Below are 17,926 nucleotides of genomic sequence, written 5' to 3'. Positions count from 1 at the left end.
TGTAATTCTTAAAAAAAATATAAATTTTAATCAATAAACAATTTTAATTTCAATAAACAATCAATAAATAATTTCATTGATTTCTACACTGAACAATACAAGCAATCAAATTATCTATACTTTAAATAAAAATGAAACGCATATAACAAAATAATTATCAAATCAAAAAATATCATCACATATGAGAATTCTTAAATAAAATATTTACTAAAATTTATTTGTTCTTCAAAGCAAGTGGCAAATAAAAATTATAAGCAAGGACCAGCTTGTTATATTTTTTAGTATATATTTTACATTTTTTAGCAATAACAATAACAATACTTATTATAACATTTGATTAGCTGACATTTCATAATTTTAGAATTATGCTAATAACTAACTAATTATTTATGTATTTCTAGATATTGCATGAGTTTTTTTATTGGATAGATTTTTATGAAATCATATTATCCGTATTAATTGATAATTTAGTCATTATATATATTGGTAATGAAGAAGTTAAAAGTCTAATTACCTTAAAATATTGCTAAAAAAGAAGTATTTGTAAAACAATTAATTGACTTAAAATATTCTCTTTTTTTTCTTGACCCGTACTGCTTTTTTGGCCATTATAGGCTTAGAGCATGTTCATGTAAGTGCTTGATAAGGGTGGTCTTGAAGGAAAAAAAAAAACCATGTTGGTAGTGGTGCTGTGTCTCGTAGATATACCATGCTTTAATGGCCAGCTAGTTTGCTCGCAACCCAAGAAAAACATCTCCCTATATGTAATGCTGCAGTGAAGAAACGTGAGGATACTCTACAAGTCTGGCCACATTCGTGAACAATGATCTTACGATTTCAATCCAGAGCACACAAAAGACAAGAAAGTTGCTGTTTTCAAAGCTGCTACCGTGATCTAACGTTGAGTTAACGGAGAGATAACGGAAAACAAGAATTTCCGTTTAGTGGCCGTTTCATAGCCACTTATATAATAAGTATAGATATATATATATATATATATATAAAACTCTGCCGTGTTTATTTTCTTGTCTACTTAACGTTCTTGTTTTGACACATTCATGAGTGATTCACCGGAGATACTATTGACACATTTTCGAAAATAGAGAGAATTATTAAGAAAGGGTGTGTAATACTCTTGAAGATTTTTCAAACAATAATAGGATAATTATGTATTTTTTTTTTCTAATGAAGTTTCGGGACCAATCACTTGCCAGAATTAGTTTTATTTTCACTACGAGCAATTAGGCCTTGTTTGGATTTAGAGATAATTTTATAGTATTATTATAATTTTCTCAAATTCTCACATAAAATATAATAAATAAAATAATTTTTTAAAATTTTAAAATAATAATGATATTAAAAAATAATATTTTAATAATATTTTATTTAATTTATCTAAAACTATCTCATTTAAGCTCTCTATCTAAATCAACCATTCAACTATTATGTCCTAGAGACAACAAGTCAACTGAAGGTTGGCTATACCAATTTTTGTGTATTGGTACAAAATCATTTTGTTTTAGTTTTTTTTTTTTTATTATAAATTTCATTTTATTATTATGAATGTCGCCTACAATTGGGTTCATCAATTGCATAATAGACGCGGGTGCTATTTGTGATTTATATTATTTATAATACAAAAATTTTATATACTATATTATCATCTTATTTTTATTTTATTATATAAAATTTGACACATTTATCATTATTAGATAATAAGAATGTGTCAAATTTTACATAATAAAATAAAAGTGAGATAAGAATGTAGTATGTAACATTACTGTTTATAATATTATTTATAAACAATCATAATTTTATATTTATAAATAACTGATTAATAAATAAATCGAGTTAAACAAAATCGCTTCAAGCCATTTGTTAAATAATGCATCTTATTTTAAATTCAGACGTCTGGTTTATATAATTCATTGTGTGATTGAGATCTTTTATATATTCAATGGGGGGTTCTCAAATTAATAGGAAAATACTTTAGCCACAAATGAATTACATAAAAATTATCTCACAAATTAATATAGTTTGATATTATTTATTAGATTATCAAATTATTTTTATTATAAAATAGATCAGATGAAATCACATCAATTTATAAGATTAATTTTATATAATTTATTTGTAGATGTAGCAGTGCTCAAATTAAAATTATCAATATCATTTTGCAATCGACACATTTTGAAGACTCCAAATTTTGTTTTCGATATAATATATGTATTCAAATATAATTTGCACTAGAGGACACATCCATGTACCGAGGCTTCCCTACAAAATACCCACTTGCCAAATGTTAGTGTCCCGAGCAGTCGTCCTCCTGCATGCCTCAATCCTCATTGCAACATTCTTGCCTGCAACACCGCTCACTTACCGATTGATGACCTAGTCTTCTCCGGGAGAAAATTTGCTCCTCTAGCATGCACCAAGTAAGCGTTTTGGCTTTAAATCACGACAGAGACCTTTTAGTCAATTTGACTTGAGAGTTGTCAATTTTCATTAATTGCCATTACTTGTATATTTGATGCACTTTGAAGACTTTTATCCATCTTATCTTAGAGCTGAAAATCACTGAAAGCTGCTTATATCGTGCGCTTTTCATTTGCGCGTTACAGTCTGGGTCCTATTTGACAATTGGGATCATAACAGATGGAAAAAATACAAGATTGAACTAAAATCCAAAAGGCAAAGACTGATTATTAAGGGTCTCTGAAAGGAAATCAGTGACAAATCAGCCTGGATTTAACGAAAACAAGGAGGACTTGATCAAACCCAGTTGCAAGGCATGAGGACATGTTTGACCTTGCGGGGCTTTGAAGTAGTCTAGTACTCTAGAATCTAAATAGAGCCAAATTTGCATATAGTAAATAAGATGCTATTATGGATCAGGACATATATATATATATATATATATATAAAGAAAAATAATTGTTATAGTCGTAAATCTGTAAATATCGTACATTCATTTTAAAAAAAGTGAATAAATACGAGATTTATATGAAAAATAATAATTTTTTTATAATAAATCATATATATTTTTTAAAACGACTGTATGATACTTATATATAAATCAAGATAAGATCAGAATTGAGCAGGACTTGAAAGCGAGACGTTGCATGGTGGCAAGACATCGACCTTAAAGGCGGCCAGCTTGAGAAGTTACCCTACTTGCTGCATTACTCGTGAAAAAGATGAATTGAGGATTAACAATTGAGCAAAATATCACGAAAAAATATCTCAAGGGAAACTTGGATTAATGTTACTATTTGTTTTCATATTTTGCTAATTACAATAATTTCTTTCTTTGTAAGACCTTTAGCATATATATATATATATATATATATATATATATATATAATCTTAGTAGTTTTAAAGTCTAGAAATTTAATTAATATCCATTATTCTTTACAAGGCCTTTTATAACATCACTGATTAATGCGTGGTAGTTATGTACTTATGTTCTCTTGAGTTGTGGGAGCAAATTGAGTGCAAGGCCCATGAAGAAGGGTCCACACAAAAAAAATGCCCCGATTTGCAACTTTGTAAGAGAGAAGTGGAGAAAGAGGAAGTTGTCAACTAAAGGTTTGATTGGACATAAAGTTAGAGGAGAAGATATAAAGTAAGAGAAAATAATTTAAGAGAAGATGTTTTGTTTGAATAGTAAAATTATTTTATTTTAATTTTTTTTATTATTATAATTTTTTTAAAATTTTTTTATATAAAATATAATAAATAATTTAATTTTTTCAAAATTTTAAAATAATAATAATATTAAAAAAATATTTTATTTTATTTTTAATTTTTATTTAAAACCACCTCAACTTACTATCCAACCGTAAGAGAAGCAATATGGTGGGTGCTTCATTTGGAATGAATATTGAATTGACTGACAGAAGAAAGAGAATAGACAACTCCAATACCATTTTTGAGAGAGAACTCCACGGAATATATGCAGAGAGCTTTTTATATCAAACGGACTTGCTAAAATAGGTATGGACGATGGAATTAGTATCGATCACGTAAATATATATACATATATATATTTATATTTATCTTCAATCATTTATCATTAAAGAAGTCTAAACACACTACTGCCAAGAACCACAGCATGAGAGAGTGGATGATCCCACCATACTATTGTCATTCGCCTGTGTGACTGAAAATGCATCAATATATTCTACAATTACTTGTGATTATTTTCGTGATTTTATATATTTTCTCAACTAATCTATTAATGTTATATGTTTTATAGACAGGTAGATGTTAGCACTTTGACTTTGTTAGAGGAATCTATTTAATAATATTGGCGGTGCCGACATTTTTATAGGCTCTTCTGGATCTTCTCCTTTGTTTCAAAGCTTTCATCCCAATTTTACTTATTCAGTATGCTGAATAATCATGCCTATCAGATTTGCAGTTATTAATATTAATATTCTTAAATACCTTGAGTTAAAAAAATTTTATGTGTTAAAATAAAAATATTAATTAAATAATATGATTTAATCTTATTTGGCATGTGAAATATATATTTTTTTATCCATAATTAAATTTAGATGGGCTCATATAGCTTATAATGCTCCAATTTGGAAAAAACTCATTGTAAAAAGGCCCATGTACAAGGGCTGAAGTCCATGAGAATTCCTAGAGTTGCAAACAAATTTAATTTAGAAAGGCCACGTGCATAATGAAATGGGACCACAAGTCTCATACCTCATGACTTATGCCTCAAGATTTGGGAATTGGTGGGTGCGCCTGATGCCTATGTGCGGCAATAGTGGAACACGAATAAAATGGAGAGTATGCCTACGTGCTGCAACGAGGAGATGGACGCCCGAAACGCAAAAAACCTAGGGACCACGAGAAGCCGTTATGCAAGGAGAGAAAGAATGAGGAAATAATCCGAATATAAAAAGAAGAGAAATTTTTGAGTGAAGGGTTTAGCTAGTTTTTGTAGTTTTATTTTCCTTAGACTTTTCCTTTTTAGTTTTCTTTACTTTTGTCGACGAGATTCATTTTTTATTTTTTGGGATTTATTTTGATTCTTCTTTCAGACAGTGTAAGTTCTTAGTTTCATTTTTAGCATTTCTTGTTCAATTTTGGACAGAGTGTTTTCTTTGAGAAGTTAATTTTTACATTCTAGGATTTAACCCATTTGGGTTTCTTTTACTCTCAGATTTTGTGATAGTTTTATTTAAATTAGATTTTGCTGTTAGAAATATTATGTGTAGCTAATTTCTGAAACTTGTGTTGTGGAATGAGACTTGATTTGTTTATGGTTCTAGTTTAATGCAATATTTTGTTGATAAATGTTGATTTCACTTGTTGCTAGTCGGATTTGAATGGAAAATAGATTGCAGCTCTTGCTCTTGATTTGTTGTTGACGTAAGGCACAACAAAAACTTGAAAATTATCAAGGCTTCTCTCAGTTGTTTATTAATGTGTGTTTGGCTAGTAAAGTAGTGAATTTCTCAAAAAAATATTGCAAAACCTGAGCATAACTCTTTTTTATCTTCTGTTTATCAATGTCTTGACTGGGTTGTTACTCGAAAAAATTATCTAGGAACTGAAGCAAAAAGAGTCTCATACTCATCCCAAGTGTTTGTTAATTTGCCTTTTCGATTAGAAACTTTAATTCCAGTTTTGACTTAATTTTTACGGAAATTAAATTCGTACTTTTTGTTTTCTTAATTCATCTTCAAGATTCCTCGCATTGCATTTCATTTTATTTTTCATCTCTCATAGTCAATACAGTTTTTTTACATAACAAAATTTCACAAATGCTTTGATAATCATTTGTCCTTGTGGAATACGATCCTAGACTTATCCTTGATACAATTTGGCATTTCTACACTTGAAAGTACATTTTAGATCGAGTCAAGTTTTTGGCGCCGTTGCCGGGGACAACTGGTGCTTATCAGAGCATTCCTTTACTGCTGAAAGGGTGTTTGTGGAGCTATGAACCTCTTCACAGCTTGGATGATATCTGATCTTTTTCTCTTTTCTCTGTTTATTTTTCATTGTATCTGATTTTCTGCACTTGTGTGTATGACTAATTGGACTAGAGACCAAACATCTCGGCTGGTTAGGACAAAATCATTGATATCTTTTAATTCCGCATCACTGTCTCTTGAAACATCATCTGACACTAATAACATCATGATAGAGAAATGGTAAATCAAAATAGGACACTTAGAGAATATCTACATCCTGTTAGGACTAGCACATTTATCCCTGCCCATAGTGCAAGAAATTCAGGTAAAAAAGCTAACCCTTCCTTAGTTAGTGGTGAGTCAAGCACTTTAAATCCAAATAATGATGCATGTCCCATACTTGCACATTTTCCACATCGTTTGCTTTCTTTGCATAAAGAAAAATAGTATGTTGAAATTCTAGAAATTTTTAAGCAAGTTAAGATTAACATCCACTTCTTGATGATATTAAACAAATTCCTGCTTATGCCAAGTTTCTAGAGGATTTATGCACTGTGAAACACAAACTAAATGCAGAAAAAAGCTTTTCTCATTAAGCAAGTTAGTGCCATTATTCAAAATCACAAACCACCTAAGTACAAGGACCCTGGATCACCTACTATTTCATGTGTCATTGAAAATTCTAAGATTGGTCAGGCCTTGCTAGACTTAGATGCAATGGTTAATTTGCTACCTTATAGTGTGTATGAACAATTAGGGCTAGGAGAATTAAAAACCACTTCCATCATTTTGCAGCTTGCCGATAGATCCATAAAAATTCCTAAGGGTATTGTTGAGGACGTCTTGGTCCAAGTGGATAAATTCTATTACCTTGTGGATTTTGTAGTATTGGATATGAAGTTGTCATCCCACTCAAACTCTTCACCACTTGTGATTTTAGGAAGACCATTCCTAACAACTTCTAATGCAATAATTAATTGTATGAGTGGAATTGAGTTTTGGGAGTATAACTTTAGAACTGAATATTTTTAACTTGTGTAGGCAACCTCAAGAACTTGAAGACGTTGAAGAAGTCAATGCATTGGAATCCTTACTTTATGAAAATTCTTTATTTAATTACAATTGTGATGAACATTGAAATGATTTAGAAGACTCCATTGATTTAATGGAATCCACTAATCAATTTTCCTTTCTTTGTGCTACAGGAAATTCAAATGAGATGCAGTGGAAGCTCAAATTTGAGCCACTACCAGCATTACAAGCCTCGGCACAGCCCTCCAATGAAAAGACCCCAGTGCTGAAATTAAAGCCACTACCCTCGGACCTGAAATTCGCCTACCTTAGGCCAGAAAAGTCATTTCCAGTGGTGATTTCTGCACTTTTAACCCTTGACCAAGAGAGTAAGTTGCTAGAAATTTTGGTAAAACACAAATCAGCCATTGGCTGGTCCATTGCTAACATCAAAGGTATAAGTCCGTTTATTTACACACATAGGATATATTTGGAAGAGGGTTCAAAACCCTTTAGAGAGATGCAAAGGAGAAACCCCATAATGAAAGAAGTGGTAAAAAAAGAATTCTTGAAATTATTAGACATAGGCATCATCTATCTCATTGCTGATAGCAAATGGGTTAGTCCAATCCAAGTTGTTCTAAAAAAATTTGGTATAACTATGGTAGAAAATAACAAGGGAGAATTGGTACCTACTAGAGAGACCACATGTTGGAGAATGTGTGTAAACTATAGGAAATTGAATACCGCCTCTAGAAATGATCATTTTCCCTTGCATTTCCTTGACCAGATTTTATAAAAAGTGGCGGGGCATGAATATTGTTGTTTCTTAGATGGCTTCTCTGGCTATTATCAAATAGAAATAGTCCATGAGGAACAAGAGAAGACCACATTCACTTATCATTTTGGGACTTTTGCCTTCAAGAGAATGCCATTTAGGCTATGCAATATCCCGACCACTTTTCAAAGATGCATGTTAAGCATTTTCCACGACTTGATTGAGAACATTGTTGAGGTTTTCATGGATGATTTTTTAGTTTTTGGAAAAACATTTGATGCGTGTTTGTCTAATTTACAAACTGTTTTGAAAAGGTGTGAAGAAAAATAATTGATATTAAATTGAAAAAAATGTCATTTCGTGGTGAGACAATGGATAGTTTTAGGGCATATTGTATCTCATCGGGGCATAGAGGTAGATAAGGCTAAAATAGATTTAATTTCAAATTTGTCTGCGCCTAAAAATGTGAAAGGTGTTAGATCTTTTTTAGGGCATGCCGGTTTTTATAGAAGATTCATAAGGAATTTTAGCTTTATCTCTAAGCATCTTTGTCAACTTTTAATGCATGATGTCAAGTTTGAATAAACCAAAAAGTGTCAAAATTGCTTTAATCAGCTGAAAACATTTCTAACCAATGCACCTATCATTTAGCCCCCAAATTGGTCACTCCATTTTAAATTAATGTATGATGCAAGTGACTTTGCTATGGGGCTTGCACTTGGACAGTGAAAAAATAAGCTGCCATATGTCATATACTATGCTAGTAAAACTTTAAATGTTGTCCAAAAGAACTATTCCACTACAGAAAAAGAATAACTAGCTAGTCTTTGCATTGGATAAGTTTAGATCATATCTTCTTGGTTCACATGTCATAATATTCACTGATCATGTAGCTTTGAAATTTTGATTGTCAAAAAAAGACACCATGCCGAGGCTGTAAGATGGATACTCCTATTGCACGAATTTGATCTCACAATAAAAGACAAAAAAGGAGTAGAAAATGTAGTGGCGGATCATCTTTCTCGCCTCATCCCTAAAGTTTATGATCAGTTTCCTTTAATTTCTGATTATTTTCCTGATGAACAATTATTTTCAGTTGGAATTTTACTATGGTATGCTGATCTTGTAAATTTTCTGATCACAGGAAAAACTCCCCCTCAGTGGACTGCTTAGAACATTAAGAGGCTGAAATATGAAGCTATGTATTTTTTCTGTGATGATCCATATCTCTTTAAGTATTGTTCAGATCAAATCATTAGGAAGTGTGTACTTAATAATGAAATTTGTGGTGTTTTGACTTTTTGCCATACGGAAGCTTGTGGTGGGCGTTTTTTAGCCTACAAAGCAGTGGCTAAAATTCTTCAAAGTGAATTTTATTAGCCACCTATGTTCAAGGATGCTTTTAGTTTTTGTAAAGCTTGTGAACCTTGTCAAAAATTAGGAGGAATCACTAGGAGAAATATGATGCCAATGCAACCCATACTAATGATTGGAATTTTTTGTTGTTGGGGAATAGATTTTATGGGACCATTTCCTTCTTCTTATGACTATTTATACATTTTGATTGCTGTTGATTATGTTTCTAAGTGGGTCGAGGCAGCCCCTTGCAAATCTAATGATCATCAAGTTATTTTAAAATTTTTGAAAGAAAATATTTTTGCAAGGTTTGGCATACCTAAAGCCATAATTAGTGATAATGACACTCATTTTTATAACAAGCATTTCTCGGCCTTAATGAATAAGTATGGTATCCATCACAAAATCTCTACTCCCTACCATCCTCAAACCAATGGACAGGCTGAACTAGCAAATAGGAAAATTAAAAACATCCTTGAAAAAAAAATTAGCCCGAACAAGAAGGATTGATCTTTGAGATTATCTGATACCGTGTAGGCTTATAGAACAGCCTTTAAAACCATTCTAGGCATGTCTCCATATAGATTAGTGTATGGTAAGGCTTGTCATTTGCCTATAGAGCTGGAAAATAGAGCTGGAAAATAGAGCGTATTAGGCCATTAAGCAATGTAATTTCAATATTGATGAAGCTGGTGGTGTGAGAAAATTACAGCTGTCTGCGTTGGATGAGTTGAGAATGAATGCCTACAACAACTCTAAGTTGTACAAAGAAAGAATGAAGAACTTCCATGACAAACACATCCAACGTAAGATTTTTGAGCCTGATCAACAAGTGTTATTATACAATTCTGAGTTACACTTGTTCCCTGGTAAGTTAAGGTCTCAGTGGAGTGGACTTTATGTGTTACAAATTATTTTTCTCCATAGTGCTATAGAGATAATGAATCATCTCAATGGTAACATTTTTAAGGTTAATGGTCAAAGGCTCAAGCCTTTTATTTCTAATTTTGTACTTGAAAAATCTACTATACATTTGCTTGATCCTAATTAATGGTTCCTTGATCTGTCCAATTTTTTTTTTTGTTTCCTTTTGTTCAATCTTTATTTTCATTTTGGCTGCATTCCCTTCAAAGCTGCCCAGGTACTTCCTTTTCCTCTTTTCCTAATTTTTTCTTCAACTACTTGGTTCTTTTGTTAGCTATTTTGCCCCTTAACTGCTCTATTTGTGTAAATTCTTTCATTTCTCTTGCATTATTGAAGACAATGCTACAATCTAGTTGGGGGTGGGGAAGAGAATTTATTTTTGTTTGCATGTCTTAGACATATGTTGGTTCACCTTGGGGGAGTGCTGGTAATAAGTTCAAAGCATATTAAAATTCCTATTTTTGAATTTTACATGTTATAAAGTGAACTGAAAAATGATTTGTTGAGGTCATGGAACATGTGGAATGTAGTACAAATATGAGTATAGGTCAAAAGAGGGACTTATCCATTTATTTAATTGTTAAACCAAGGGAAATATGCCAAAAGTTTTGCTAAAACACACATCACATGTCCAGAATGCTTAGAAAGACTACATTGAATCATTATTTGTTGGTTTACACTACTATTATTTGGGACTCTAATGAACTATATTCTAATGGTTTATGAAGAAATTTGAAGTATATTAAATGATAAAATGGACAAGTCAGGGATCAAATGAAAAAAAAAATAATGAAATAAAAGAAGTGAAATAAAAAGGTTTTCATACATGGTTTACATTTATATATTGGAAAAGACTGCATATTACCAGGGTCCTTACTGAATAAAAGAAAATGTGCATTTTAAAGTGTAATAGCGTGAAAGCCGCCACTACAATGGTTTTGAATTAGAGTAAAACCATGTGGTTATCTCAGATTAGTTGTTGTGATTGAAACTGTTAATGTCTTTTGATAGTCGATCTTGGAGTTCTAACCTTATTCCCATATACTTGGAAAGTAAACTTTGTTACATTTAATTCCCTTGGTTGATTAACTAAATGGTGTATAAATCTTTCAGTTGATACAAAAATTTAGATTAATCTATCTTCGGTGTTCTTAAACTCAATAAGCTTATTTCTTGGCATGTGATTTTCAGATTTATTAGAATTGTGGCTGGTAACTTTCCTTTGGTATGATTTCATTCACTTTATTTGCTAGAGACGGGCAAAAAGTCAGTTGGATGTGTGATTAATGGTCAATTATGTGATATTAATACTCTTAAATATCTTGGGTTAAAAGAGTTTTATGTGTTAAAATAAGAGTATTAATTAGATAATATGATTTAACCTTGTTTGGCATGTGAAATGATTTTTTTTTCTTATCCTTAATTAAATTTAGATGGGCTTATATAGTTTATGATGCTCTAGTTTGGAAATAAGTCATCATAAAAAGGCCCATGTACAAGGGCTGAAGTCCATGAGGATTCCTAGAGTTGCAACCAAATTTAATTTAGAAAGGGCACGTTCAGAATGAAATGGGGCCACAAGTCTCATGCCTCATGACTTACGCCTCAAGAGTTGGGAATCGGTGGGTGCTCCTGATGCCTATGTGCGGCAGTAGTGGAACGCACGAATAAAATGGGGAGCACGCCTACGTGCTGCAGCAAGGAGATGGATGCCCGAAACATAGAAAACCTGGGGACCACGAGAAGCCCTTATGCAAGGAGAGAAAAAATGAGGGAAGAATCCGAGTATAAAAGGAAGAGAAATTTCTGGATGAAAGGGTTAGCTAGTTTTTGCAGTTTTATTTTCTTTAGACTTTCCCTTTTTAGTTTTCTTTACTTTCGTCGACGAGATTCATTTTTTATTTTCTATGATTTATTTTGGTTATTCTTTCAAACAGTGTGAGTTCTCAGTTTCATTTTTAGCATTTCTTGTTCAATTTTGGACAAAGTGTTTTATTTGAGAAGCTAATTTTTGCATTCTAGGGGCTTAACCCATTTGGATTTCTTTTGCTCTTAGATTTTGTGATTACTTTTTTAGATTAGATTTTGCTGTTAGAAATATTATGTGTACCTAATTTCTGAAGCTTGGGTTGTGGAATGAGACTTGATTTGTTTATGGTTCTAGTTTAATGCAATATTTTGTTGATAAATGTTGATTTCACTTGTTGCTAGTCGGATTCGAATGGAAAATAGATTGCAACTCTTGCTCTTGATTTGTTATTGACATAAGGCACAACAAAAACTTGAAAATTATCAAGGCTTCTCTCAGTTGTTTGTTAATGTGTGTTTGGCTAATAAAGTAGTGAATTCCTCAGAAAAATATTACAAAACCTGAGCATAACTCATTTTTATCTTCTGTTTATCAATACATTGACTGAGTTGTTAATCGAAAAAATTATCTAGGAACCGAAACAAAAAAGTCTCATACCCATCCCAAGTATTTGTTAATTTGCATTTTTGATTAGAAATTTTAATTCTAGTTTTGACTTAATTTTTACGAAAATTAAATTTATACTTTTTCTTTTCTTAATTCATCTTCAAGATTCCTCACATTACTTTTCATTTTATTTTTTATCTCTCATAATCAATACATTTTTTTTTACATAACGAAATCTCACAAATGCTTTGATAATCCTTTATCCTAATAAAATACGATTATGGAGTTATCCTTAATACAGCTTAGCACTTCTATACTTAGAAGCCCACTAAGTTTATATTACATCTATTTTTACAATATAAGTTATTTTATAATCTAAAGTAGTAATTTTTTTTTTTTTTTTTACCAAAGTAGTAATTGTTAGTCAATGCTGAAGGTTTTTCAAAAAAAAAAAAATGTCAATACGGTCGCTTAGAAAAACAGAAAATCCGAAATATTTTAGTTATAAAATAATTACATAATTTAAATTTATAAATTAATAATAATTTGATGTGATATATTATATTATAAACTTATTTTTATTATTAAATAAATTATATAAAATTACTTTAATTTGTGATTTTATTTTTATATTTGTTTCTTGTGTCTATTGTAACGCGTTGCAGTATTTCGTTACGGAAAGTGAGTTGATTGAGAACGCGACCACAATTAGAGACCGGTCTTACACTAGCACAAGTCGCCGCCACCTCAAAAAGACGTCTCTGTTCTAGTTTTTCTGAGATCGAGAGAAGTCCCTATTCGTTTCGCGCACACAGACACACCGTAGAGGCTAGAGCCAGCGAGCGAGATGGGTGGAGCCCAGATTATGAAGAGAATACCGCGCATCAAATTTCCTCAAAGACGCCCTAAACCCTCGGGTCTGTTACCCTGCTTCTCTCCCTTTCTCTTTTTAGTTCTATACGTGCTACCTCAACGTTTAGTTTTCATGTCATTTTCTTAGATTGATTGATGACTTTTAATTGAGTTTATAGATTTGGATATGTTTAGCTGAATTTAATTACTCAAGCACCACTTGGATTCTAAAGCGTCATATTTACGCTAGATGGTCCCATTTTATGAGCATTTTACTTTTCCTTGATATTACTTTGACCCCCGTTGGGTCATCAAGAGTTTTATTTGAGATCAGATCTTGTGCGAGTGAGAGGATTAGAGCATTTTCTTAAGATCCATAGTGTAGGAAAGATGCCTTAGTGATCTCTTCCTAACAGTCCATTCTTGTAAGTCCGACCTGAGATATACGTCGTTTGATTTCACACATGAGATGAGATGAATTTAAATTAAAGTTTAAAATTGAATAAAATATTATTAAAATATATATTTTTAATATTATTTTTATTTTAAGATTTAAAAATTTTTGTTTATTTTATTTTGTATGAAAATATGAAAAAATTATAATGATTAGATGAGATGAGTTGAGAGGAGTTGTGAAAACAAACGAGACCGCCACTTATATTACTTCGAAATTTCGTTTTATCAAAAAAAAAAAAAAAAAACTTGGGTGCCGGGGGGGTGTGGGGTGTTAGTGTAGACAGCAAATTCTATTTTTCGGAAAGTCACTGATCTCTCTCTCTCTCTGAAGATTTTATTGGCTACCCATGATGGTGGGAAAAGTTAATATGCTGTTCTTAGTTCATCTAGTGTTGGAGGTGTATTCGGAGGTTTTTTAATTCAGCAACAAAGCTTTAGACTATGACTTTTTTTGGGGGTGAAACATAAGAAGTAAATAAGAAGATAGACATACTTTTGTTATCATCCATCTCCTTCATCTTGCTCCTTTTGAGTCTTCATTCAGTAATTTTTCCATTTTAACTTGTCCTATATTAACATTTCTTTTATGCTATGTGAGAATTACGTTGTTATCTTATGGTGCAAAAGGGTGCTTCAGCACGTGTTCTTTGGATGATGCTGACCAGATACCACTTTGTTTATATTATGCATTATATAGTTAGAGAACGATTTGGTGCTTTGAAAAACCCTTGTAATCATTTTTTGTCCACAATTTTTTTCATTCTTTCAAGAATTATCATTATTGAGGAAATCACTTTCAGATTCTGCATCCCAGACTCAAACAACTTCTACACCTGGTGATGCTGGTCAAACTTTCTTCTTTGGTTCAAAAGTCTCAACAACTGTTGGAGGGAAAGCTTCTCTTCAGCCCAAACGAACACCAGTGTCCAATGAGGAGATTGAGACTATATTGGTAGGCATAGAGCTCCTTGTTAAGTTGTTGCAGCGATTTTTACGTTTACTCATTGATTTCTCACCCTTCTTATGCAATGAACTGTACTAACGCGAAGTGTGGGAAGGGATTGAACTAGAAAATAACTACTGTGCATGGTGGTTATCTATTCTTTTCTTCTTCTTTTTTTCTTTTTGGACGAGTCACAAGGTAGTGAAATTGGATTAAGTTCTGGCTGTTTTCCTCAAGTTTTGAGGCATTGAAGTATTGAAGTTCATCATTCCAACCAAAAAGAAAAACCCATCTTTCATCTGTACTGTGGAGCACTGTTGTACTTTTCTTGTTTGCATAGTAAGTTTTTGGAGATGTGATTGCTTAATATCAGCCTTATTTGTTGGAGTGAATGAGATCAGGAGGATTGGTATTTGCTCCTTTATTTTCAATAATCGACTTCCCTCTCGTTATTCATATACTAGCTGGAAAACTGACAAGTACTTCAGTTATGAGACATTGAAGTATTGAAGTTCATCATTAAAACCCACCTTTCATGTGTGGAGCACTATTGTTGGAGTGAACGAACAATAATCAGCTTCCTTTCCAGTTTACTAGCTGAAAAAATAATATCTTGATGTTTAGGATTACTGAACAGATCAATCTTGGTCTGTACGTGTGCACGAATCATTGAAGCATTTTCAATACAGAAACAGAATCCTCAATACTGTTCTATAATTTTTTTTCTTTTTATACAGTTGTTAGAAACTGACTGTTTTTTTCAATCTTTTGGCAGTTGGGTGGCTGCTTCTGATATTTTGATGGAGCTTTGAGAAGGGATGACGAGGCGGACATTTCTCCACCATTCTTTAGTTTTGAAATACTCAAAAGTTCACTTTCTACAGATTGTTGCAGATTTTAAAGGAACAATGTCGTAATTAACAAATTAAATACAGCGCACACATAAACACAGCCGTGAATTTAAAAGCTGTGCTTGAGATACTATACTCTCTGCTTTTGTCTTATTGAACACCGTTGAAAGGAAGTGTTTACAGATGAAGTTACGCTGCCTTTGCCTATGTTGTGAAAACTACACATGGCATATACATGAACTTGATACAACAGAGATGAAAAGATGGAATCATTTTGAATCCTTTTTCTCAAGCAGAGGCTCGAGGATAGCAGACTTGGGATTCTTCAATGGAGGGCCCTTTTCCCTGCGTTGCAGCTCATCCAATCGGAAAGTAATTAATCGATCCCAGTTTCCTCCCTCGAAAAGAACCCCAGCCTTTCCATCCGTGATTCTCTGAACAATACCGCAGTACATGTAATATGGGTTGTTGGGGTTATTCACAATGGCAATCATACCAGGCATTAAGAGTGGCAATTCTGGAGCTTTTGGCTTCTTCGAGCTGGTAACTTCGAGTAGATTTGTTGAATCTGCTACTGTTTTCTTTGGAGGTGGGTTTCTTTCTATAAATGTTATCAAACCCTTCTCCCCACCGGGAAACCCCCCAGTTAGCCCCATCAGCTCCTTTTCAAAAGCGTTCTCTGGATCATTGCCAGGTGTTGATATCGCAACACTACCTGATTGTTCTTGCTTTGTTGCATCAGAAGCTGAAGATGCCTGTTCTTCAATGTTTCTCTTCAGCTCCTGCTGAAGACCTTGTTCCCCATTGCAGAGCCCTCTGCCTCCCAGGATTTGGGATAGGTCAAATTTGGCACATGTTCCTAAGGGTTGGGTTGATGGCTGTTTCTGAATCGTGAAAAAGGGTTTGAGAAACAGGCGGTTTCCCCCAAGAAACTGGGATTTGAGAGGAGGGCCTGGAATGCTTGGGAGAATGATGGACGAAGAGGCCATGCTTTGTTCTGTGGCGGTCTGCCAGAAAGAAGAAAGTTAAGCCTCATCTTTAAATCCTGGCCACATAGGAGCTTTTGTTAGATAGTCCTATCTTCTTCAATTATTTGCTTCATCCTCTATTTTTCACACACACACACTGTTTCATTGGAGATGTTACATTTTATCAGGACAAGACACTCCCAATGTTCTGATCTTTGAGGATTGTCAAATAGCTGATGACTGGAATTGAGTGCCTGAACTCCCACTTGCAAATTTACCTACCATTTACCAACATAGTGGACTCTATTTTGGAACCAAAAAAGAAACGATATTTGTAATCGTGGAGTGTGTAAGCGTCGTGCAATTCTTTTGAAAAAAGTGAATAAATATGGAATCTATATGAAAAAAATTTAATTTTTTAATAGTAAATTTTACTTTTTTTTAAAACGATTATGTAATATTTACGCACTCTATGACTGTATATAATATTATTCTTTAAGAAAAGACTTAGAGGAGGACAAACGACATCCACAAATTGAAGGTGGAAAGTGAATCAGCTGAATTAGGTAGGTAGCTTTAGAAGCCAATTGGCCGCCCCATTCCAAAAGGCAAGGGCAGTTGTACATAATTACCTTGTGGGGTATGGCTATACATTGAACATAATCACTTCCCCCACCTTCTCAACCCATACTGATCACCAATTATTTCAGTCATATGAGTCACTCTTTTACATTTTGTGCTTGTTATCTTGTAACTGGAAGGCTAGCAATCACGTATCAATCCTTTCTTTGGTTTCATGTATCCTGTGATTTGTGGCCATGGCCCCCGTTTTGGCATTCTCTTATTTATGTATATTATTTTTCTGAATTTAAAGATTGATTTTCGTATGGCAATCTTCTATAATCTCCCGTTGTTACTCAATGGTAGAGATTCAGTGATATATATACTTAGATTAGTGTTAATTTAAAATACTCATTTTATCCATCTTTTCTTTTTTTAATTTGAATTTTAAATTTGATAATTTTCAGCTTATCAAATTATTAATAACTGACACATCAACACTTATTGTTAAGTAAGAATAAATTATAAGTATAAATAGCCTTTTCCTTACAAATATTATATATCATTTAAATAAATATTTTTTAAAAGAAAGTAACACATTAATTAAAAGAAGTTATGTACAAAAGGGGTTTGAGAACCGTATAGCCCCAACACAACACTTTAAGAAAGAACAATCCTAGGGTAATTGAGAAAGGTCACCCATGCATTGTATCAACAGTGCAAAATTGTATTTTTGTTTATTTTTCCAAATATTTTTTAAACTATTTTAAACATTTTGAAAAAAAAAAATCACAAATACATTAAAAATACTTCCTTAACCATTAAGTATTAAAAAAAAAAAAAAAAGCCAGAATGTTAGCTTCTCTGGGAAAGC

General features: G+C 32.5%; 2 protein-coding genes across 2 annotated transcripts; one reads left to right on the top strand and one right to left on the bottom strand.

Moving 5' to 3' along the window:
* The first annotated feature begins 13,091 nt into the window (after positions 1 to 13,091).
* On the top strand, positions 13,092 to 15,722 carry LOC108987153. Its single transcript, XM_018960022.2, has 3 exons — positions 13,092 to 13,338; positions 14,530 to 14,681; positions 15,448 to 15,722. The coding sequence occupies exons 1-3, from the start codon at positions 13,269 to 13,271 to the stop codon at positions 15,463 to 15,465; spliced, it is 240 nt and encodes a 79-aa protein (XP_018815567.1). The 5' UTR covers positions 13,092 to 13,268; the 3' UTR covers positions 15,466 to 15,722.
* Positions 15,603 to 16,750, bottom strand: LOC108987152 (NAD(P)H-quinone oxidoreductase subunit S, chloroplastic). Its single transcript, XM_018960021.2, has one exon. The coding sequence runs from the start codon at positions 16,510 to 16,512 to the stop codon at positions 15,793 to 15,795; it is 720 nt and encodes a 239-aa protein (XP_018815566.1). The 5' UTR covers positions 16,513 to 16,750; the 3' UTR covers positions 15,603 to 15,792.
* Positions 16,751 to 17,926: the final 1,176 nt, after the last annotated feature.

The sequence above is a fragment of the Juglans regia genome, chromosome 2 (genome assembly GCF_001411555.2).
Source record: "Juglans regia cultivar Chandler chromosome 2, Walnut 2.0, whole genome shotgun sequence".
NCBI lineage: Eukaryota > Viridiplantae > Streptophyta > Magnoliopsida > Fagales > Juglandaceae > Juglans > Juglans regia.
Note: the sequence above shows the minus strand (reverse complement) of the source record. Positions and strands in the feature narration are given on the sequence as shown.